The sequence below is a fragment of the Alexandromys fortis genome, unplaced genomic scaffold (assembly GCF_014885135.2).
Source record: "Alexandromys fortis isolate MF-2015 unplaced genomic scaffold, M_Fortis_MF-2015_v1.1 scaffold_168, whole genome shotgun sequence".
Taxonomy (NCBI): domain Eukaryota; kingdom Metazoa; phylum Chordata; class Mammalia; order Rodentia; family Cricetidae; genus Alexandromys; species Alexandromys fortis.
In genome coordinates this window covers 2,678,135-2,702,918 of record NW_026068058.1, presented here as the reverse complement: position 1 = coordinate 2,702,918, position 24,784 = coordinate 2,678,135, and the positions used below count along the sequence as shown (strand labels likewise).

Sequence of the window (24,784 nt, the reverse complement as noted above, 5' to 3'; positions counted from 1 at the left end):
AGAGAGGAATCATACAGAGTAGAGAGGCTGGGCAGCAAAGAACATGTCAAAACCAGTGAGCATCTTCAATCAGCGGGAATGGAGCAGCAAAGTTATCTTTGTGCTTTCCTGTCCTTGATCCTATAAAATAATAGAGCCACGAACTTTCTTCTCAGTTTTTCTCCAGACTCCTTTTATCCATCTTTTCCTCCTAGCCACATGACCATGTTCTCTTTAGCTCTTCTGATTTCTTTGGTCGGGTCTCCATCTGACCCCCTCACACTTTTCCCACGCATTTTCTTAACTGTGGTTCTGCCAAGAAATGCCAATATCTGCTGCCAAAAAATAAACTCAAATTCCTTTCTTTTTCAAAAAATTAGTATGTGTGTGTTCACGCATGCATGCACGCACACACAAGCTATGATGCAAGTATGGAAGTCATAGTACACCTTTCTGGAGTCAGTTTTTTCTCCTACGATATAAGGAAAATCAAATTCAGGTCCTCACTTTGGCTACAAGTGCATTTACCTGTTGAGCAATCTCACTGGGCCCTCATGCTCCTTTTTTCACAGTCCTGACTCTATTCACGATTGCAGACAGCAAGAGCCCAGTGAGTGATACAGAGCAGGAGTGCATATGTACACATTGGGCTTATGTATCTACTAGTGTCCCCCTTCCCAAAGTCCTTTCTCCATGTAGTGGCTGTCATCCCCATGGGACCAAGACCTTCTCCCCTCTGGAAGATGGTGCTTGGTCAAGTTGGGCCAAGTTATTTCTCTTACCAGAATAATTTACATGAAGAGTTAGAGAGTGTCTGTTATTATGCTTTCCCAAAAAATAAGCAAGAGGGGACAGGCAGGGGAGCAACTAGAATGAAAGCAGGGTGTACCGTTGTGAAAACAAAAATTGAGTGACCAGAGTGACTTCTTGACAGCATTTCCATCACTAACTTACACCATTCCGATTCTTTGCTACTTCACCGAGACAATAGCCTCCTTTTCGCTGATTTTTAACGGATTTCTGGTAATGATCAACTAAATATCTAACAATTTCAACATTTCTTCTGAATGTGTGTGTGTGCTGTTCATAAATACTGTGCTAATTTACATAAGGAATTTTCGCTAAACAATGGATTTTGCCTACCATGGACTTTACTACCAGTGAGAGCCCTAGGGCGCTTCAAGGATACTAAGGGACAATAGTTAGTCTACACCACACTAGATGAAGCAGTGTTGAGTAGGAGATAAGGAGGGTTGTGAAGATGGAAGACTGAACACTAGCCTTCTTTATATCCTGTGTATCAACTTCATTTTGTGTATATTTTGCATGTTGCATAATTTAATTCCCTTTCCTTAGCGCTTTTGCCTTTCATGGTCTGGCTGTATGCCTGAGCCTGGTATTAAGTAGAGTTCACAAAGCCTGCGAATATCCAAGACCTCGTTGGTGGTGGGGTGGTTGGAACCCCTCATACATGTGTATCAATAAGTTTGTTGAGATCTTACATGAGATTTCTTCTGGAAAAAAAATATTCAATTGTTGTAAGAGGTCTGAAAATAATTATCACAAGCTAACACTAGGTAATTTTTGTTCAGAAAATATTTAATAATGTAAGAATATTTAATCTTATCGACCATAGACTTTGAAAACAAACAAACATGACTATCATAAGAAGAATTAAAACAGTTATTTTCAATAGGACATGTAAAGTGTGCACAGAAACTAGAGTATAGTGTGTGCATTATAGACTATAGTGGTGAGAATGGCAAGGTAATAGTTACATAACAATAACCAAATAAGATTGTGTGTGTGTGTGTGTGTGTGTGTGTGTGTGTGTGTGTGTGTGTTTCAAGACAGGGTTTTTCTGTAGTTTGGGGCCTGTCCTGGAAACTAGCTCTTGTAGACCAGGCTGGTCTCAAACTCACAGAGATCTGTCTGCCTCTGTCTCCCAAGCACTGGGAATAAATGCATGCACCATCACTGCCTGACCCAAATAGGAATTCTTTTTGAGTGATTATCAATGTCTGCCCTCTTTTTTCTCCTCCCTCTTCTCTCCTTCCCCAGGTAACAACTAGTCTCTTTGACATCTAGAGAGAAGTATTTTTAGATCCATGTAGAAAAAAATATAATCAAATGAAATTTGCTTTTTTGGTAGCTGACTTATTTCTTATAACATAATGTCTTCCTATTTATTAGCTACATTGTCATAGATGACAGAACTTCCTTATTTTACGTGGTTGAACAGAATTTGAATGTTCTCAGTCCAAGGACCCATGTATGAGGCAATGGTGATGGTAAATGCACGGACTTCCTTCTTGTATGGCATATACAGGTTGCAAGGCATCATACATTACTCTGTGAAAATACATAATTGTCATGTCAATCAAAATCAATTTAAGGGCAATTAAAATTAATTAGCATGGAAAGGTTTATATTTTAAAAAACAAACCACATAATACATCTTCCACTCCTTTCTCCCTATGGTATTCCTCACACAGTACTTTTCTTTCCACCTCTGTTTTCCTTCCAGGCTGCTGGGGATCGTGACAGTGTTTACTCGATCTTTAAAACGGAGTCCAGTACCTGTCACAGAGATTTAGCTAGACAAGATTTGGCTGGCCGAATGACTGAATGAATGAAAGAATGAATGGCTGAACATACTTGACAGTATTTGGCTAAGAACAGAGTCATGGCTTGAGTCTTTTCCATTTTTCAGCGATGAATTAGCTAATGCGTCCTCTGTGAGGCTCCTCCCTACTCAACGGGTGTTGCTAGCATCTGTGCCCTTGAGGTGCCTCCCCAAGATATGATGTTTACTTGACACCTTCTGCCCCATGGACAGGGTTCTTAGTGTGATCATGATTCATGTCTGGGGAACATTCTGCAGAGCAGCTAAGGCTCACTCCCTTCTCACTCCCCAGCCAACCCTTCCAGCCCCACTCCTCAGTCCATTCTTTTTTCTTTTATGCTGCCTCAGCCTGTGGGAGATCCTGACCACTGTCTCTCCAGGCCTTATGTGATTTATGAGCCCAGTGACACCAAGTTCAGAACACAGATTGTTCTGCAAGCACTCCTGAAGCCTAGGCATGGGCCTGGAAAGGAAGCCTCCAGGGACAACTCGCAGGACATTGGACTGAGCTTGCCATAAGCAACATTTGGTGGTCCTGGATGTTACTAGACAGTCCAGCCAGTCATTGTTTTCTTTCTGCCCTTTGACCAAGACCTCGGTCTACAGCTGACAAGAATGTCATACTTTTAGATAGACACAGAAAAAGACAATTCTAGAAGGAATTTAACTTGGGGCATCCATTAAGATTTCTGTAGCCCTGTTATATAGTCTATGGTTATGTTTCCTAGTCAATTGAAAGGATACAGCAGGATTCTTATAGAATTTGTGCTAGGAAATGGTCAAATTGTGGCCAATTCACTCAATTACTTAAGCAGAAACTGGCATTTAGAGGAACTTCTGTATATTAGCCACTGGGGTTGAGGCAGAGACAAACAAGAGGGGGATGCTTAGCATGGGGGATTTCTAGTAAAAATAAATGTGGATTCAAACTCTACTTCTCTTTCTCTGAACATCTACATAGAACTTGTTTAAATTCATAGAGACAAATGTGACTATCAAACCAAATGATGTACATTACCATCCAGATACACAAATACACTGACATTTTTGCTCTTGAGAGTTTTTGTTCTCTAGTGTAAAAGAAGTCACTTGATAAAATTTTATGGAGCCAGCTTTAAAAGTGTCAATGCCTGGGCTGTTCCTCTAGTGATCCCAGGGCATTGCTGAAATTTAGACATTTCTAATGCCAGTCTAAAGCATAGCTGAGTTTGAGTCAACTGTTTGATAAAGCAAAATTAATATATGACACAGAGAAAAGTTTGTTAATGCCTGAAGCAGTTTTTTAATAGACTCCATCCTGCTGGCTATTTTCACATTGAGAGCTCATTCCTCCATAAACTCACTAAGCATTTAACAGTTGTGTAAGAGACTTCTTCAAAATTCATGTTGAATCTATTTCCTTAAAAACAAATGTCTTTTCTACCGAAATCCTGCTTTTTTTAATCTTTTTTTTTCTTCTGTGTGTAGATTGTCTGTGTGTGTTTGTGTGTGTGTGAGAGTGTAAATGTATATGTGCACATGTGCAGAGGTCTAAGGGTGATGTTGGGTGTCTCCTTCCCTTGATCTCATCTCCACGTTGTATGTTAAGATGGGGTCTTTCAACTGTGCCCAGGGCTCTCCCATTTGGCTAGTCCATTGTGCTGGCTAGTTTTATGTCAACTTTTACATGCTAGAGTCATTTGATAGGAGGAAACGTCAATTGAGAAAATGTTTCCATGATATCTTGAGAAAAAATTATCAAGAGCAAGCCTGTAGGACATTTCTTAACTAGAGATTAATAAGCAAGGGCCCAGTCTATTGTGCATGGCACCAATCTTAGGCTGATAGTCCTGGCTTCTATAAGAGCACAGGCTGAACAAAACAGAGGGAGCAAGCCAGTACGCAGCATCCGCCCATGGCTTCTGTATCAGCTCCTGCCTCCAGGATCCTGCACGTTTGAGTTCCTGTCCTGACTTCTTTGGGTGATGAACAGTGATATGGAAGTGTAAGTCAAACAAACCCTCTCTTCCCCAAGTTACTTTGGTTATGGGGTTTTGTTCCAGCAATCGTGAGTCTAAGACATTTTCCTAAAATTTTTGCCCCAGAGATCCCGTGTCTCCACCTCTTATGTGCTGGGATTATAGCTGGGCTAAAACACCCACCTGACATTTTATGGGTCCTGGGGATCTAAACCCAAGACCTATGCCTGAGCAGCAAGCATTTTGCCTCCTAAGCCAAAACTCCACCCATAAAATCTTGGCCTTTCTTTTGCCCCCTGCTCCTCTGCACTACTATTGGGCTAGAGGTGAGGATCCAACCTTGACAGTTCCACCCCAAGTGGCACATCCGGAAGTTTATTCATTAAGTGAGAGTACAAGTTCCATGGAAGCAAACACAAAGCAAACATAAAAAAGGAGGAACAGACAATGAAGGCCCATGTATGACCTATTCCTCTTGTGCACCCTCTACCATCAAATGCAAACCCAGGTCATCTGATCCCTGTTAGCAATGTTGTTCAAGCCTTGGGCATTTGGAGGCATTGCCCCAACAGATCTAGCTACTTCATGGATACATAACCCTTTGCTTCTGACATCCTTGTTTTAAAGTGTCTGTCAGCCCTAACTCTGGCTACTGAAGAAAAAGCATGGCTGTCAAATGTACAAGTGCCTTATAGCCATGATATTTTAAATGATTCTCGTCCTCCTTCAGCAACAACCCTCCTTCTGACTCAGAAAAATCAAACCCCTTAACAAATATCAGTAAACCAATCTTCCTGGTAACCTGGATTAGGGGAGCACCAATTAAATGAAAAGATGTAAGTGATTATCCAAGGGCAACTGAAGGAGAATCAGGTGCTCCCATTTCCCACTTGCAGCGCCAAGATCTAGCTCTCTGTTTACAGAGCACAATGTTGCTGTGATAGCCTAATTGATTTATAATGTTTTTCCCCATATTGTAGCATGTGTGCAATTAGTTACTGAAAAGGAAACACAGCTCAGCTCCGTTGCTGCATCTGCTTCTAGTCAGGGGCTTACAATTTCATGCCCTGTTTTCCAGATGGCTTGATTAACATGCAAGGAAACCTAGTGGCTTGGCTAGAGCTGCGGATGAAGCTGGGTAATCTCAGGTATAATTAGACCAGGAAGAAATGTCCCCGATGGGAAGAAATCTCAGCAAAAAAAAAAAAAAAAAAATCTCAAAGTAAATCAAGTACAATGGGGAGTTGGGGTAGGTTGAGAGTGGGAGACATATGGAGTATGAGAGTTTTGGTTTTTGTCTTTTCATTATTACTCATACATTAATGCATTAATTTTTTTCCCATGGAACACATAGTCACTGAACACTTAGTAGATGGCAGTTTCTTGTTGACCTATTCGTGGTATGTCAAGTGGTGTTTTATGCATATGGAGTCTTTGGTAAGTATGTGTTTGCATGTGGGTATGCACATTAATTCAGTAGTCACAGGGAAGAAAATATGAATGTTGAAGTGGTATGCTCTGAGAGAGGAAGATATTCTAAGTCAGAGGAGGCATTGGGGAACTTCAAAAGGAGAAGAGATTAGCTACTGGGGGTAACAGGTCTTTAGACTTGGTGAGCAACATATCAGAGAAAAGATCTTGGTGAATTCCAAAAGTTTTAGGAAGGCAAGCGTGGCTACTCGGGAAGGAGTGGGATGGTTGTATATTATGAGCCTAGAAACCTCAAGAAAGAGGTTTAAAAAATAGAGGTTTGTCATTTCCTGCTAAGCATTACATATTTATTTCATCTGCTCCCCTGAGAACAGGAACAAGACTACAGGAACATTCAGTGGATGCAAAGAGCTGCGGGCATCTAGCTGAGTGATGGCTATGGGCTGCATGGGAATACTGGTGATTAAAATGCAATGGATGGTTTAAAGTGGTACCAAGAAGGTAAAAATAGGCAAAGTTTAGTAGCAGACTGAAGTAGAGAGGAAGTCTATAATGGTAAGGATGACCTATAGTTTTTCTTAAGTAACAGAAAATGCCATCTCCTGAACTGGGAAGGGGCAACATAAGAGATATTAGCTCTGAACCCTTATTATGAAGATGGTTGTAGTGATATTTAGTTTATGATATAATAAATAAAGCTTGTCTGAAGATTGGGGTGCAGAGATAGGCCACTAGTTAGCCATAGAGGCCAGACAGCAGGGGCACGCACCTTTAATCCCAGCACTAAGGAGACAGAGGCAGATGGATCTTTGTGAATTTGTGGCCACCCTAGGCTACTCGAGACTGATCCAGTCTAAAAGGGAAACAGAGCCAGGCAGTGATGGCTCACACCTTTAATCCCAGTCCTTGGGATTCACACAGCTTTAATTTCAGTACTAGAGAGGCAGAGACAGGAAGGGATATGGCTGGGAGGAGAGAGGAATATAAATTGGGAGGAGACAGGAGCTCAAGGCTTTCAGTCTGAGGATTCCTAGAGACTAGATCACCCATTCAGTCTGAGGATTTCGTAGAGGAACTAGTGTGTGACTGCTCTGCTTCTCTGATCTTTCAGCTTTCACCCCCTTAATATGACTCAGGGCATTTATTATTAAGACCTATTAGATTCATGCTATATCTGGCATCCAACTTTGGGACATCAATTCATGAAAAACTGCAGCTTGCCTGTGGCTTTGCAGCCACTGGCATAGCCTGGAGTTCCACATGGCCAGAGTTTCCACCCCACCTAGCTAGGTTTTCCTTTCTTCTCTTCTGGACCACCTTCTTAGGCTGCTGCCACACTAGGTAGCTGCTTTAAAACCGGCTTGGGCTTCTATTGTTCTACACAGCAGCAGTCAGCTTCACAGCTTTATCAGCAGCAGCAGCAGCAGATTTACGAGAGAATTGAGAATTCTTAAAGGGGAAATTAATTGGGGGGGAGGATTTTCCCCATGTTAAAAGTTGGAAGCTCAATTACAATGGAGAAAGTTAGTCCACTGTATGATTGTGCATAATTTAAAATTGGAACAATTAAATCAACTAAATGAAGATATAGTCAACTTAACTGGGATTGACATAATGTTAATTATTATCTTGATAATTCTTGGTTTATTTCTAAAAAGTTAATTGATGTGAGTGACAAGATACAAGCCTTATAAAATCGTATTAAAACAAATCATAGAGCTATTCAAAGTCAGCCAGAGGACTTTAAGTGAGAACCAATTTTATCATTGCATTATACGGTTAGAGAGGGCCAGGTGGTGGTGGCACACGCCTTTAATCCCAGCACTCTGGAGGTAGAGGTAGGTGGAACTTTGTCAGTACGAGGCCAGCCTGGTCTACAGAGTGATTCCCGGGACAAGCTCTAAAGCTACACAGAAACCCTTTCTTGAAAAACAACAACAAAACAAAAACAAACAAAAAAGGCTAGAGTGATGATAATACCACTAAGCTGATAAATACCATCTAATTATTGGCTTTGGACTACAAACTGCTTAGAACATTTTGCGATGGCTAGCTGAGATGATCCAGTCTCACAGACTATTCTAGCTAGGACTAGAAACAAGCCCTGCGTTTTCCTATTACACAAAGACTGGACAACTAGTGATATAGTCACCTCTCCTAGGACTTGACAGTTTAACCTAAATTTTCCTCTTCAGGAACCCCTAAAGATGTCTTCACCCCCAAACTTTAAGAACATGACACCCACATTCCCAAGAAATGGGTTGGGTGGTTTTTGGTCATTCAATGGGTTATGGATATTTGTCGTCATTTACGGTGGTTGTTTACAAGTTGTAATTGGTAATGGTGAGGATAAAAGTTGAACAAAGGAGTTTAGATTCAGAGTTCTTGTTTTGAAAAGACGAAAAGAGGGATATAGATATGATAGGATGGATATAAGGGAAGATTATTGAATCTACTCTGAAAAGAAAAGTGGGGTATATAGAAATAGGATAAAAGGTAGATTATTGAATCTATTTTTAAACTAAGAAAGCAACTACTAGTTTTAAATATTTTACACTGATATGGATATTTGTATATTGATACAAAGTTGAGATTATTTTTGTTAGAACATACTATACATAGATTTCTACTCTTGTTCAAAGTATTGTACATATGCAACTCATTTAACATGTTAAAGGATTTAACATATATTAAAGAAATTTCATATGTAATGAAATTTCTAATCCTTGAAAGTTACTATTACCAACTAATTACAGTATAAAGAAATTCAAGTTAGTAGTTAGTCATTATAATCAAAGTTGTAGTCATATTATGGATGTTTTCAAAGTCAAACAGAGATACATTTTAGATAGACGGGTCATGTTAAAAAACTTCAGAGCTCTACAGAATATGGCATTTAATATATTTAAGTAACATAGGTTCTTTTTATGACAATGAGATATGTCTACTTCTGGCAGCATCAATCTACTTCAGAGAAGATGATGGGCATCAAAGAAACTCCACATAGAGTTTACTTTCTTTGCAGCAAAAGTAAAGCTCTGGAAAAAAAAGTGGTCTTGCCTCAACAGCTGACAGTATACTGACCAAATTGGACAAGCAAGTCACAAAGGGTGACTACCAAACCTTGCCAAGACAAAGTGGACCAGTTCTTCAAAAATCCTGCTTCAACAGAAAAGTTTGTTGAATATGCTAGGCCTGTAGGCCAAAGATTGATGCCCCAAAGTTGCAGAAACTTTAGGTGACTGCCCAGGCAGCAGCTGTTTCTGTCCTCTCTTAATTGCTTGCACTTCCTGCTTACTCAGGTAATAATATTTCCTTCCTGAGTCTCTGAGGGAGTTGACAACTAGATAGTTATAGTTACAGTGCTCCTTATTTACCAGACTCAGAAAAGAAACTCACTAAAAAGTTGAAAATTTGTAAGGTTGAGAGACATCAAAATGTAGTTTTGGATGGTAATGAATGTTAGGATAGAAAATGAATTAGATACAAGACTTTGGATTTGTCAAGATAGGATAGATAATAGAGTATTTTCTCTGAATTTGTCAAATGCAAATGAACTAAACATTCTTGGTGTATTTATTGCCTGTAAGTATTGTATATAGTTATTACAGTTATTGTATATAGTTTTTCTTTTATTAGTTATAATCTTTTTATTTTAGATGAAAAGGGAAAATATGGTGATCCAACAAATAAAGCTTGTCTGAAGACAAGAGTGCAGAGCTATGCCACTAGTTAGCCATAGAGGACAGACAGTGGTAACACACCTTTAATCCCAGAACTCAGAAGGGGGCAGATGGAACTCTGTAAGTTCAAGGTCACCCTGTGCTACTTGGAGACTAATCTAGTCTAAAAAAGAAACAGAGCCAGGCAGTGATGGCTCAGACTTTTAATCCCAGTACTTGGAAGTCACACACCTTTAATTCCAGCACTAGGGAGGTAGAAACAGGAAGAGATACGGCTGGGTGGAGAGAGAAATATAAGGTGGGAGGAGACAGGAGCTCAAGGCTTTCAGTCTGAGGATTCCTAGAGACAGGATCACCCATTCAGTCTGAGGATTTGGTAGAGGTAAGAACTAGTGGCTGGCTACCCTGCTTCTCTGATCGTTCATCATTTATCACTATATCCAACTTAGGGTTTTTATTAGTAAGACCAATTGGAATACACATCACAGATGGTATTCACTGCAAGAGGCAAGTAATTTTGAGAGAAAAAAATGGTCTAAGAGGAGAGGGTGACTAAAGAAGGAGATTTTGAAATTTCTGACTTTAGATGTCAAATAGGAAGAGGTTCTTGAAAAGAAGTATTTCTAAAGGACACAACAGTCTAAAAGGAAAAGGCACATCAGGCAAGGAGAGTTAAATTATCACACACCATAGAAACTGTATGCCATTTGGAGTTAGGAGCATGAAGGGCATTAGGGAACAATGGAGGAGCAGTTGGGGTACTGTATGGCAGATGTCATAGTTACAAAAATATAAGCTCAATAGCAGACTGGCCGCAGAGAAGGTACAGGATGAGCCGCAGTATACAAGCTTCTGCTCTCCTGTATGAATGCTGAAAGGCACAACTGGATAGCTGGGTGTCTCAATCAGTGAGGTTTCCTGCCATGTCTGTTTCCCATGTCTTCCCAAATCATTAAGCTGCCATGATAAAGTAGGAATCACAACACTGCCCATTTGGAGTAAGGAGTTCTGGACTTTTCTTTTTGGAAGATAAAGTCAAGGGAGAGATGGAGAAATTATCTCTCATATCTGCTGAGACTTCAACACTTAGCAAAAAAAAATCCATATTTGTCTTCCACCTATACCAGTCATTCTCCAGCCTGGGAGGCACCTGGAATGACCTATGAAGTTTTGAGTTTCACACTTCAACAGGCATGGGCTGGGTCTGGATAGTATCCAGCTACAAGCTCCATGTGCAACATTGTTCTTAATTCTTTGTTTTGGTTTCTACCCTAAATCTCCATGAAAATTAAAAACTATACTGTTTTTACGTTTCCTCATTGTTTTGTGAAGTGTGGAACAGAGGGTGAACATCCTCTTCATAGTATGTCAAGAAGTACTCCCATCTCCATCGTTAGTGAAAGCCAGGCCTGAGAAGTAACCAACAATTGACACTTGGTTTACAAAGCTCAACACATCCTTGGGTTAATGTGGGGACCCTGTTAGCAGTATCACGTCACAAATGAAAACCTGAGTGAGTGTCTGAGGTAAACACACAATCATCCGATGTTTTACCTCTATCTTGCAGTCATTAGGGAAACCTGAGCACCACATAGATATTGAGATTGAAACATTAAGACACTAAGAGGGAAGAGTCACTCTATTGATTTACTGTGCATGTATGCACATATGCATGTATATGTGTGTTCACGTGTGCATACATATACACATGCACACACACACTTTGAGCATGATCAGTTCTATATTAACATAGATAGCAAACTATGGTAGAAACTCATGCTTTCTGTTCTTAAAGGAGCCTGAAATCTCAATTTTGAAGAGTAAGATCTGCATCTAAAAGGCTCAGAGGATAAAATGGAGACCAGTCCTATGGTGCCAATTCACTAGCAGGTGGCACAAACATGCTGGGTTGGAACTCTTCTCCCTACATGAATGTCTTGTACCTGGCAGATGTGTGTGTGTGTGTGTGTGTGTGTGTGTGTGTGTGAAATTGTTAGTGAGTATCTAAATTTTAAAAATTAAACACTAGCTGCATAAGATAAATTAAAATGTTTAATAATTAAAGCTTACATATGAAGAAAATTTGACCAAATTCCATTCCCTCCCAATTAGACAATCATCTTCAAAACAGTTATTATTTTTTTTTTGCTTGGTCAATAAGTTTATTATCTTTATGAAAAACTCTTCATAGAAAATTGCTTTAGGTGTCAACAGCCCGCTCCTGAGCTCTGAGGAAGCTTGCCTTCTTTTGAGCAACCCGATCTTTCTTCTGGGCAAGAGACATTTTGGGACGGTTCCACCTCTTCTTCTTCACTTCTCTCTTGGGCTTCTTTTCATAGACTGGATTCTCTCGTATAGCAGCATGGGCATTCTTATACATCTCCTCCATGTCTGGAGTAACGTTGTTCTTTATGTACTGAGAGAACTGTTTCTTGTAAGCATCTTCATCTTCCTCCATTAGGTAGCGCATGCAGTCTGCAACATTCTGACCCATGATGTGCTTACGATGTACCTCTGCGTTGAACTCCTTGCTTTCAGAATCATAACCAGGGACTCGTTTGGTACTATGAGGAATAGACAAGCCTCCATCCACAGCTCCCTTCAGGGCCCTGAAAACTTTATTGCCAGTTGTAGTTCGAGCAAGACCAGCATCCAAATAGCAAGTGAAGGCCCCAGGCTGACCATCGATGCTTTCCACATTGTATTCATCTCCAGTCACCTCCACTTGGCCTTCATAGATCTTGTCCATACCAAACCTATTGAGAAGCCTGCAGGCCAGCAGCAGGCCAGTACAATAGGCGGCAGCCTGCAGGCCAGCAGCAGGCCAGTACAATAGGCGGCAGCGTAGTTTGTCAGGCCGACTTTCACTCTGTATTTCGGCAGCTCGTGTGCGTAGGCGGCACAGACTATCATGTCCCCTTCTATACGGGCATAGGCAATCTGGCAGATGATGTCTCTGTTAGTTACACGAACTATCATCCTGTATTTGGGTGTGTTGTACTTATTTTTGTCTTGGATCACTAATCGTTTCCGAGCATAGTAGTCGGTTTTACCCTCTCGCCGCCTTCTAAATCTCACTTGGTATCTCTTGAAGTAGGCCTTGTTCTTGACAACTTTCACAAACCCAATGGTGCGAGCAGAAACCCGCAATCGCGGCTCCACACAGACCTGCGGGCCCGTGGTGCTAGGGGGAAAAAAGACTGGCGTGTCATGCGCATGTGCAGTATGTCCAAAACAGTTATTTTTGAAACAAGTTTTGTCTATTATGTAGTTCTGACTGTCCTGGAACTCACTATGTAGAAAAGGATGACCTTGAACTCATAGAGAGCTTCCTGGTTCTGCCCGAGGAGTGCTAAGATGAAAGGTATACACCACCGCATTCAACTCAACAACACAATTTGAAAATCAATTAATTACCCTAGAAGAAAAGCAAGACTTTTTTCTTCTTTTCATGAAGAGTGATGATATAAAATCAATGTTTTCTGAATTGGTAATCGGTAGTAGGAAGGCCATTTGTTTGTTCCTGGTTGCGCAGCCCTGAAATAACCACCACACAGAAACTGTATTAATTAAATCACTACTTTACTCATTAGCTGTAGCTTCTTATTGGCTAACTCTTACATATTAATTTAACCCATCTCCATTAATCTGTGTATTGCCCCATGGCAGTGGCTTACTGGCAAGGTTCCAGCTTGTCTGTTTCTGACAGGGTTACATGGCTTCTCTCTGCCTCCGCCTTCTTTCTTCCAGCATTCAGTTTAGTTTTCCCCACCTACCTCTGTTCTGCTCTGAGCAAGCCCAAGACAGTTTCTTTATTAACTAATAGTATTCACAGAATACAGAGGGGGAAATCCCATATCAGTAATCAAAGAGTATGTAGGATAAAAGTTTGTTTTGATGTTCTCTTAGACAGTCTGTTAATACATTTGATTGTATAATACTTGTGGTGTTTGTACAGTTCAAGCTATTCTAAATTAATATTTCTAATTCTAGGGAATCATTAACTTCAACCTAGATTTACTACAGATTTTGTAATTTTAAAGTGTAGGATAGATAGATAGATAGATAGATAGATAGATAGATAGATAGATCGATCTATAAAGCCCCACAACTTCTAAGAGCTGAAGAACAATCTGGGTAGATTCAAAAGCTTTATATATGCAGTGTTTCTGTACTATAACAAGACCTGAGACTGATTATTTATAAGGAATAGCAAATTAGTTCTGGAAGTTGAAAAGTTCAATTTCAAGCTTGTATGGGAGCCTTCTTGCTGTGTCCTACATGGTGGGAGGAGGAAGAGCAAGATTACCAGACACTATGTGATGGTTTGAATGAAAATGTCCCCCTAGGTTCATGGTTTCCAACTTGGTTCCCTGTTAGTGGAACTGTTTGGGGAAGGTGTATCACTGGAGGCAGGCCTTGAGGTGTCAAAAAACTCTTGCCATTTCCCATGTACTATGTCATCCTGTTTGAGGTTTGAGATGTAAGCTTGCCACTGCTGTTCCACCCAATATGCCTGTTACTTGTTACCATTCTTTCCTGCCATGATGGACTCTTAATCCTCTGAAACCATAAGTTCAATTAAATCATTCATTATAAGTTGCCCTAGACATTGTATTTTTTTTTTTAACTCAGCAATAGAAGAAAAGCTAATACACACTGCTTGGAACCCCTATAGAAGAAGGAAGAAGGACCCTTGTCACTTAGTCATCTTTTACAGGTGCCACCTCTTAAGACTATCATATTAATAATACCCAACATTTGGGGAGGACACATTCCATCCTTCTGGGGATCTTCAGGGGCAATGGAGAAATACTTGCTCTGCGTGCAGTCAGCACTGCCTGAGCTGGCCCAGCTCACACTGTGTGGGTCATCTCTCAGTGGAAATTGACCTTCAGGGAACTTTCTGTATGAAAATCAGATAGTGCAGCAGCTCAACCATCAACAGTTTCTCAAAAGTCACATGCAAATTAGGTCAGGAAAGAACTCTAACTGCTCCTTAGGTTTCCACAACTTTTCATGTAAGTTTTAAGAATTAACTTTCTCTTAAGATAGTACAATATTTATTATTTATTATTTATCTAGTTATATTTGTGTGAGTGTGCACATATTCTTGCGTATTTTTCCCTTGTGCATAGGCACATGTGTGTGGATGTGTGCATGCAGGTGTACATTTGTACATGTGCATGTGCATTTGGCCAGAAGACAACTTCAGCTGTCTTACCTTTGGCATAACACATCTTATTTTTTTGAGACAGAATTTCTTACTTGCTTGGGACCCGCCAGGTAGTTTTGTTAGTGTGGATTCTGGCAATTGAGCACTTCCTTCACTGTGTCATCTGCCAACTCAGAGCTAAGAATATTCTTTTTAATGAAGTGGTATTACATCTGTAGCACTTTCACAACACTTAGGAGGGTCAAAGAGAGAGAGAGAGTTGTAGTCTGTGCTGGACTGCACAGAGGCTGTCAGAGGCACACACATGGGGAACACTCTAAATAGAGCAAGTGTTCTACCACGGAGTTATTAGCTATCCTCAGCCCTCTTCTTACTTTTTTCCCAAGCTGACCTTGAACCCACTTTATAGCTCATGCTGGGAACTTGTCATCCTTCTGCCTTAGCCTCCCATGTCTGAAATTATAAGCCTGTGCCACTAGGCCTGGCTTCATCAGAATTTTACAATGGAGGAAACTGTCAAAAATGAAATAATAATATTCAGAGATGAGAGCATCTGTCTTTTCTGTTCAGACACCAGGTGGACATTTGATGGGCATATTGGAAGGTTACTTACTACTTGTTTACTATTTAATACTTCTTTAACATGGATTTGATGTGATGATTTTCCAGTTCTAAAACATTATATTATTTATCTTTTTTTCCCCCAAATTGTTAGTCAGTGGGGTTCCACAGCTGCCAAATGTTACAGGTTATTGCCATGGCTCTTAGTTACCCTCCAGAACTTGATGGTAAGTTTCTATTGCTGATGACTCCTGGTGCTTGAATACGACATGGAGAAGTCAAGCTGACTTCTTTTTGAATTTCTTATTGACTTGGAAGCCCATCACTACTGGTGTACTTTCCATAATTCTACTAGGTTCCATTTGTGCACCAAAGAGAGAAAACTCATTATAGTCTTCCTCAGCTGTGAATCCTGTGAGCTACAGTAACAACTGACCTGGCAAGATATGCGAACTAGTGTAATAGTGGCATGGATATTAGAGAAGTAACCAACCACTTTCTACTTGTGTTTCAAGTGTGATCTACAAGGTGGAACTTAACTAGTGCCTTTAACTGAACCATAAATCTGAGGCTAGCTAGGTCATAGGCACTGGGGAAGAACCTAGTACTATTGTTTTGCTAAATGGACATAGTAATAAACTGCCTCCTAAGCTCATTCCTTTATAACTATAGATTAATACATCTTTCAACCCTCATTGGAAAAGCTCTTCATAGTAGATGTTTATTACAACAACGGGTCAACATGCAAAGAATGAGATTTTGGAGTGCTCATCTCTAAATGGTATACCAATCTCACCCACCTTCCTCACAAGGCTCAGATATCATTGCTTAAGAGTGAAAAAAATGTTGTAAGACACAGAATGAGTGACATTTTTAGTGAAACAGGATTTGTCAGACATGGTTATGAAGTTGTGCATATGAACTAATGGTGGTTGGTAAAACATGTGCAAAACCTAAAGTCCAAACCAAAACCAGCCAAGACCCTACAATGGATGAAGAATTCATGAAGTCCTACCCATCTGAAGTATTATTGACAGTTGATGGATACTAAGGAAGAGTCAGTTATATTCAGGGATTTGGGCTCTGAGAGGCTACCAATGATCCAGTAGATGAGTGGCCCTTTGCTCATGCACATTCAGGCAGTGTTAAATAGACTCAGCACGTTTAAAATTAGGAAGGAAAATGATGGAGGATGTAGGAGGCTGGGTGAGATATTAGAAGGGCAGTATTAGGGATAGATCCCATCAAAACAAGTTATATACATATATGAGAATTAAATAACATATTTATAAAAGCTGTATGGTTCAGTCTAAATTCTTTAATCACATGGATTTAGATTCAAATGCAAGGTTTTGTCTTTGGTTAATTTAGAACAATTGATGAAGGACCTTTTTTCTGACACCATTTTCCTTCATTTGCCATAAGCAGCTGCAAAGATTTTTTAAAGACTGATGTGGGAAGGTCATTGGTTAATTAATAAAGAAACTGCTTGGCCTCATAGGTTAGAACATAGGTGGGTAGAGTAAACAGAACAGAATGCTGGGAGGAAGAGGAAGTGAGGTAAGATGCCATGCCTCTGATCTCCAGGGCAGACGTGATGAAGCAAGCCGCTAGGTCAGATATGTTGAATCTTTCCCGGTAAGACTGGTGCTACACAGATTACTAAATATGGGTTAGGCAAGATAAGTCACCACCTCATGGTGCTACACACATTACTAGAAATGGGCCAAGCAGTGTTTATATGAATACAGTTTGTGTGTTGTTATTTTGGGGCATAAGCTAGCCAGGTGGCCAGGAGCTGGGTGGCAGGAATGCAGCCCGCAGCCCCTTCAACAGAATGGCGCCCAACATGGCCAATGAATATAGAACACATTGCTGTTACAGATGAAAAACTGTCCAGGTGAACTAGATGTTAGCTACTTTTCTGGTCCTCTCTAGGTCTGAGATTATACACAGACATGTGCTTCAGCCAGAATAACCCAGCTCTGGGGATTATTGGAGGCCAAGGCATGTGTTCATGAAAGGCTGATTTCGATCAGTTGTCTGAGCTCCTTCTGGACTGATGGAGATCGGCTACTGGGTATTCAGCTTTGTCTTTCAGAGCTGGTTCAAGGAAAATGAACTTGGGGTCGATCGCTGTGTCTCCCTGTGGTACCTGGCACCACATTAAATACATATTTGATACTCAGGAAATGTTGGCTGGAGAATGTGCTAGCCTTTCCCATTGGTGACAGCAGGGACTTTGATGCTTATCCATCCCGTGAAACTCCTGGATGAAAATAAGGAAAGCAATTCAGTCATGAGGACACAATGAGGCTTTTCTAGTTTTCGACAGCATTTGTAAAATGTGGCTGGAAGCTTCGTGGTGGGGAAAGAATGCCAGCTTAGATTATAAATAACTCTTCGCCAAAGGCTCTTACTTTCTAAAGACGCAGTCAAAAATTCCATGACTCAGTGTTGTGTCACAGTCACACAGGTTAGTGCTGTAACTGCCTGTGAAGTTGCTTTCTTAGAATTTGCTATCTCCTTATTTTTATCCAGAAGTTATCATGTTTTTTTTTTTTTTTTTCTGTCCTTAGATAACAATGCCTCACAGGTCAGCAGATGCTAATACTGCATGGATTTGACCTAGAGGCCTTGTGAAAGTTATTTTGTTCCCTACCACACCAGGAATGTGTTGTCAAACTGGGCAGCTGAGTTTGTGTGAAGGGCAGATGCCATCAAACACCTAGACAAGCTCTAAAACCGTGCTGACTTCTACTCTCCCCTGTACCTCTTCCTTCTCCTCCTCCCTTGCCCTGCAGGATTTCATGCTAAGCACAGTTCCTCCAGAAACCTGAGACTAGAGAGAGTCTGCGCCGCCCGTTCTCAGTCTCATAGTGCCACCTTTTGGAGCACATTCTCCTCTGTTTCCTAAAAGTGAATTCCAGACAGCTGGTTCCTGGGGCGAGTTTTACAATCCCACTTCCTTGGTTATGGCTTGACATAATTTCCCTAGAGAGTTCAGGCTTAGGGTATGATAATATACCTTGGATCTGCAGAGCATTAAAAGGGAGGATATTGTCAGATATACGATCTAGTCATGGACACAGGCCAGACGCAGTCCTTACTGAAGGAGAGGGCCTGTGCGTCCAGGCCTACCCTTTCCTGGTTTGCTTCTGCTGTGATCTATCAACGCCTTCCTTCCTTATGCACAATGCTCAGTTAATATCTTTCTTTGGCCTTGCAGACAGGAGCTCACTTATGGTCATATATTACAGGTGACAACAGTGTCTTTTCAGAGAAGCAAAACCAAGAGAGCCATAGAGGAACTTCATGTTCTTTTTCAAGACAGCGTCCCTGACATATTTCCCCCAGTGTGGAGTGAGTGGTTTGTAGGGCCTCCTTAATAGATGGGGTCAACTTTGATTGTTTGTTTGGTGAATGATTGGAAATATATTTCTGGCATTAACTGAAAACAGATGAGCTAAATATAAAAGAAAACCTATCTAGGCCAAACTTTTGGAGGGAACATCAAAACGGTTGGAAATGAGATGGCGTTTTGTGTTCAGAAGATTTTCTTTTTCTTGAAGAAAAATCTTCCAGGTTCAGTAAGTGCCACGGCTTCTGAATTCCAGCTCAGTCATGTGGACGTGGCTGCATCTAAGTTGTCCTGCTTCCTGTTCACTCGCTGGTGCACTGCTAGTGATATATTTTGCGCTGTAGTGAATAGAAACTGCTGTTGTGTTGCTCTCTTTGTTTTTAACCCAAAATATTGGCCTGTTAGAAGCTCCGTCTCGACGGACAATGTTGTTAGAGAGAACCTGTTTTATTCTGATGTCTATGAGGCAAATGGCAGAGAGAGAGTCTCCCATGGTTGCTCTGGGTCGAGTTTTATTTATCCCCCAAAGCTATTCAATTCCTCCAATAGTGACCCTTCCAAACCCTGAATCTCTTTTACCTTAAGGCAGTATGCCATGAGATAAAGATGAAAAATCCAAAAATCACACCATGCTAGTCTTGGTTTTCTATTCTCAGGAAGTTCTCAAGTCTTTGGGGAAAAAAAAAAACAGCTATGAAGGTATACATAGCAGAAGAACCCCCTCCCTTAGTCCAGGGTGCTCTGACCATCTCTGTATTCTCTGTAATTCTATAACCACCGGCCCATCTGTAGCTTCTCTTTCCTCTACGCAGTCCCTGTACTATACCCATCCTCTTAGATGTATGGTTACAGCTGCTGTGCCACAAATTTGAACATGTTGCTTCCTTACTGTCAAAGGCCCATATCCCTTTCTAGACCCCCAGACGGGTCCTAAACTCTTGACGTGGATCAACTATGGCTATAGGCCAACTACCCTTTCCTGAACAGGCTTTTCGCCCTGTCTCCCACCAGTCCCATTGCAGTTTGCTTGATTTTTTTTCCAGGGTTACTCCTGCCTGAAGCACATGTCCTTCAGGGTTATGTGACTTCTGTCATCACTCAAGATTCAATAGAGAAGTTTCTTGTCTTCCAACAGCACTTCAACGTGGAATAGATCACAGCTTTCCTGGACTTTTGTATAATTTTATTGATTATTTTGTCATAGTATCTACCATAACTTGTATTAAAGTTTACTTACCTATACAGATATCATACTGATCTTAACTGACTTGAACAAAGGAAACTCATTGACTTACTTTTTTTTTTGATAAAAGAAAACATAGACAGCCATTCTTAATGTGTAATATGCAGGTGAAAACATAGGTAGCCATTCTTAATATGTAATATGTGGGTGCTCACTAAATATTTGCTGATTAAACAAGCAATTAATTGGACTAGAACTAGAAATATTTGTCTTTCAGACCCAGCTGTTATGTCCACTGGAGATCCTGGGAAGTTGATCTTCTAGGTTCTGGATTTCGAGCATGCCTAGTGAAGTCTATGGTCTCTTCTATTTGTGTCACTGCCCCATGAATTTGTGCACGGGAACCTTAATTATTTATCACACAACAGTGATGGGAAATGGGCCTAGTAAGGTGATTTTGAGCCATTGGACAGGACCCTCACCAACAGGTTAATGCCTTTCTCACAGATTTCTTTAGATACAGGGAGATTCAGTGTAGACAAGTTTAAATACAGTGACAGTTCAACCCCTCCTCCTTTCTGTCATGTGGGGCTGCTGGCACATCAGCCTTCCAAAGTTGCCAGTGCATGGACTTGAACTTGCCTACCCCTCAGAACCATGCACCAAACTTTCGTTGTTTCTGTGAGTTACAGTCTCCCAGGTATTCTGTTATAGCAATAGGAAACAAACTAAAGAAGCTCCTGAATACCCCTCATCAAAGCAGACTCTCTGAGCACCTTCTAAAGTTAGGCAATGATTGGAACTTTGAGAAAGGGACAGATCTTAAGCTTCTGACCAATTTGGACAGAACAAAATATTAGGTGCCTATTCCTTTTTTACCCAAAGTTAGTAGAAACCCAAGCATTTCAGGACATATGCTGATACCTGAACAAGTGGTTTAGTTCTTTATACAAGCCGTTCATATTACCCATCAGTTTGAATCCTATTGGAAGTAAATGCACACTTTGAATAACACAGCACACCATTTCCTTAGATGTTCTAACCAGACATCCACAAGGGCTGTAAGCTAAGGACCAAGCCTCTAGCTGCCATCACTTTATGTTTGTTCCCACTCAACAAAAGTAGCTAGAAGGGACGGAAAGCAAAGTGAGCGATCCTTAGCACACTTAAACATCTGCTCAGAATTCTTTATGTATAACTGTCATGTCAACCTTCACATGACATAAACAAAATTTTTGATTGCTCCAATGCTCACATGTCACACCTCTAGCTACCTACTCATTAAGTAAATACCATTGTTACTAGTTTTTAATTTTTTCAGCTAAAAACAACCCTCAGAATCCGTTCTAGATCCCCTCAGTTCATTCCATTATCTAGATCCATCTGTCCATCTTGCATGGGCTGGATTTGGTTCAAGTGTTTCTTCAAAGGTCTTTTGGGAGCTTGCTCCACAGTATATCCATGATTGGATGTGTTAGAGATGTGATCTAGGGGAAGCTGCCCTCCTGTGCTACCCCTTGCTGGTTCTAAGACCAACCCTAGTCTTAGCTGTTCTCTCTGAATTTTACGATGTGACCACCTGTCCTTGCACATGCTCCTACTATGGCCATCTGCTCAGTTAAGATGGAACAGAGTTACCATAAGCTCCATGCCTTTGAACCTCATAACTGCAATATGAATCATTCCTCTTTTTTGGTGTAAAGTTAGCTATTGTGGGTGTTTTCTTAGAAAACAAATACTCTGAGTACCACAACACTGAAATTCATTTGGAGCCAATCACTTCTTACTCTTTCCACTACACCAAGAAACCATTGCTTCTTGCTTAGATTATTGCAAGAGTTCTTGAGGTGTGATCACAATTTGTTCCCTCGTGTAGATTCTGTTCCACCCAGAGTGGTCAAAATGTTCCTTCTGACATGTAAATCATATCACCATCTTCTCATGCTTTAACACTGCTGTAGTTTCCAAAAGGAGTTTAACTATGTGCCAAGCCTCTTTGCACAGCTTGGCTAGCCAAAAATGGTTTAGCGTCTCTGGCAACACAGCCTGATATTTCTCTGCTTTCTCTGGTTTGCTTTATTTCCATGTGTGCTCTTGTTTTTTTTTTTTTTTTTTTTTTTTTGTCTTCTCCTAACATTCATGCTTCTAGCTCTTTCTGTGTTGGAGACACTCTACACCCTCGTGACTTCTGATCATTTAGCTGTTAGATCCCAATTCTCCTCACCGAGAACTTTGGCCCTACCAAGAACAAACCAAAACAACAGAATTTCTCAACCAACCAACCAAACAACCAACCAACCAACCAACCAACCCCTTTCCTGTTAGCGTCATTTGATTTTGAAATTACCCTATTTGTCCTTCTTAATATGTACCACTACTTAAATTATCTCCTTTCTGGATTAATTGCTTACATGTCCTCTGTTCTCTATCGTTCCTCCATGTCTAGTGCTTTATTTTCCGCTCTCTGAACACGTTTAACATGTCAGAGAACCACAGTAAATATCTGTTAATCAGCTCACCAATTAAGATTTTCTGTTATGATGGATGAGCATTAAGGAAAGAGCAAATCACAGCTAAGTAATAAGGGCCCAACATTACCCTAAAGAATAAAAAGCTTTTTTTTGTTGTTTATAAGAGGAACTTGTATTGCACAGCTCAAAATTAAACATATGGGACACTCTTTCACGTTGTCTGCTTTTCTTCTCTGACAAGAGATACTTACAAGAATGACCAAGTTATAAACTGATTGCCATTGAGGACAAGCCTGAAGTCACATACCAGTGCAGATGGATGGGGAGAGTGATTGTGCACACGGATTTCCATTTCTCACTCTTTTCTTTATCTTTGCTCTCGAGTTTATCTTTTCTAAGGTTGAGTTGATGACACTTTTCCACTTCCAGTAAGTAACCCAGCAGAGACCAGTAGGAGTTAACTGGCCCACTGACATGTCTACGTGTATCATAGACACATGACCACTCTGTGCTCTCCCCAGAAGAAACTTTAGGCAGAACTTCACATGAAAGAAGTAAACACCCCTTTGAAGCTAAAGCTAGGGAAATGTGAAACCCAAAGGGCCTTATATCATTAGATGTTGCTAACCAGGGAGATTCTGAGCACTGAAACTCAGACTCCATATGAAGTTGACCACAAATTCCCAGCCACTCTCGTCACAGATCAGACTGTCAACAATTTCCCTTGGAAAATTCTTTTAAATGTATTCCACACCACTCAGAATTGCTGATATATTTGCACCACAGCATGACCAAGAAACACCAGAAAGAAATGATGTGGTAATATCTTTTTATTTTTCCTTTTGACCCTCAACAAAGAGTTGACTTACTGTCAAAGTGTAGACCATAAAAGCGAAGTGTCTGTTTTCTTCCTCCAGAAACTGTCTTGTTCATTTTACACAAAGACATTTGGAAAAGAAGCTGTAAAATACTTTGTGTATCTTTTCTTTTCTTTTCTTTTCTTTTTTTTTTTTTGGTTTTTCGAGACAGGGTTTCTCTATGATTTTGGAGCTCTTGTAGACCAGGCTGGTCTCGAACTCACAGAAACCCGCCTGCCTCTGCATCCTGAGTGCTGGGATTAAAGTCGTGCACCACCACCGCCCGGCTTGTGTATCTTTTCTGAAGCTGGGCACGGAAAAGGGTGAGCAAGGAAGAAGAGCAGGTACTTACATAAGAATGGAGAGAGTGCAATCCAACAGGCCCAAGAGAAGTAGGAGGCCATAACCTCCGAGAGCTTCCAGAATTTGACCTCATCATTCTCAACTGTGTGACTGCATGTAGAGCTCATGAAATAAGTAAGTTATGAATGGAGGCATGGAAGAAGAGATGAAAATCAGAGAGTGGTAACATGTAGGACAAGAAAGGAGAAGACAGGGGGAGTGGAGGGGAGGAGAGAAGAGAAAGAAGAGAGGTAAAGGTAGAGAAGAGAGAAATGGAACCTGAGAAAACAAACCCATGGGGGATGACTTGCTCAGACCACAGGAAGGCTGTGCTGGTCCTTCTTCGAGGTGTAAATAAGAATTCAGTTACAAATAGATTTTATCAGTGCAATTTTGGTGGTATTTTCTCCTTCTAACAAATTTAAGACAGGCAAGTCAAAAATCAAAGTATTTTGGTAAGTGCTTCTTCAGAAGAACAAACTACCAAAAAAGTATTTCATGTGTACGGAACACCTAAAATATTAATATTTATAATAGAATAAAATTCTGTGTGTAGCCCTCAGTGAAGAAATGATTAATTTAATAATTTATGCTTTCAATGCCATTTTTAAATTAAAATGTTTAGATTATTTGATTTTATATGTATGAATGTTTTACCTGGAAGATTGTATGTGCCCCTTGTGCCCAAGAGATTAGAAGAGGCCACCCGATCTCTTGGAATGGGAGAAATGGATAGTTTTAAGTTACCATGAGGATGCTGGGTCGACGAGACAACACCTGTGCTTAGCTGCTGAGCCATTTCTCCAGCCTGCTTTAAGGTCATTGTAAAGATACTGAATGAATAGGCAGTGAGCAACCTAAATGCAAGGTAGACCACAATGACTCAAGACGGTGGGAGGGTTTCTCTTTGCTTTCTGATATTTTTACTTTTTCCTCCAAGGTGTAATAATACTTTACTAAGAACAAAAACAGTACATACATGTACACACATACGCACACACATGCTCTCTCTTATACACACACACAGAGAGAAAGAGAGAGAGCTGCTCATAAAGGAGGAGAGCCTTTTGTATGATTATAATTTTTTATAATTATTTAAAATTTTTTAAACAATATATTATTCTACCCCATCCTCTTAGATTCTCTCTACCACTCA

At 40.5% G+C, this 24,784-nt stretch overlaps 1 protein-coding gene across 1 annotated transcript; it reads right to left on the bottom strand.

Annotated features, from left to right (window-relative positions):
- Window positions 1-11,820: 11,820 nt before the first annotated feature.
- Window positions 11,821-22,905, bottom strand: LOC126487346 (60S ribosomal protein L5-like). Its single transcript, XM_050120061.1, has 4 exons — window positions 22,737-22,905; window positions 20,883-20,940; window positions 12,522-12,861; window positions 11,821-12,483 (listed from the first exon to the last, which is right to left on the bottom strand). The coding sequence occupies exons 1-4, from the start codon at window positions 22,903-22,905 to the stop codon at window positions 11,878-11,880; spliced, it is 1,173 nt and encodes a 390-aa protein (XP_049976018.1). The 3' UTR covers window positions 11,821-11,877.
- Between the last annotated feature and the right edge of the window lie 1,879 nt (window positions 22,906-24,784).

Bases quoted from the DNA above. Each gene is read 5' to 3' on its own strand.
- LOC126487346 (XM_050120061.1), bottom strand. From the start codon at position 22,905: ATGTCAGTGGGCCAGTTAACTCCTACTGGTCTCTGCTGGGTTACTTAC. The intron at 12,862-20,882 runs GTATCAGCATAT...TTTTCCCCCTAG, and splicing joins GAACTAAACCACTTGTTCAG to CACCACGGGCCCGCAGGTCT. The intron at 12,484-12,521 runs GCTGCCGCCTAT...GCTGGCCTGCAG, and splicing joins AAGTCGGCCTGACAAACTAC to GCTGCCGCCTATTGTACTGG.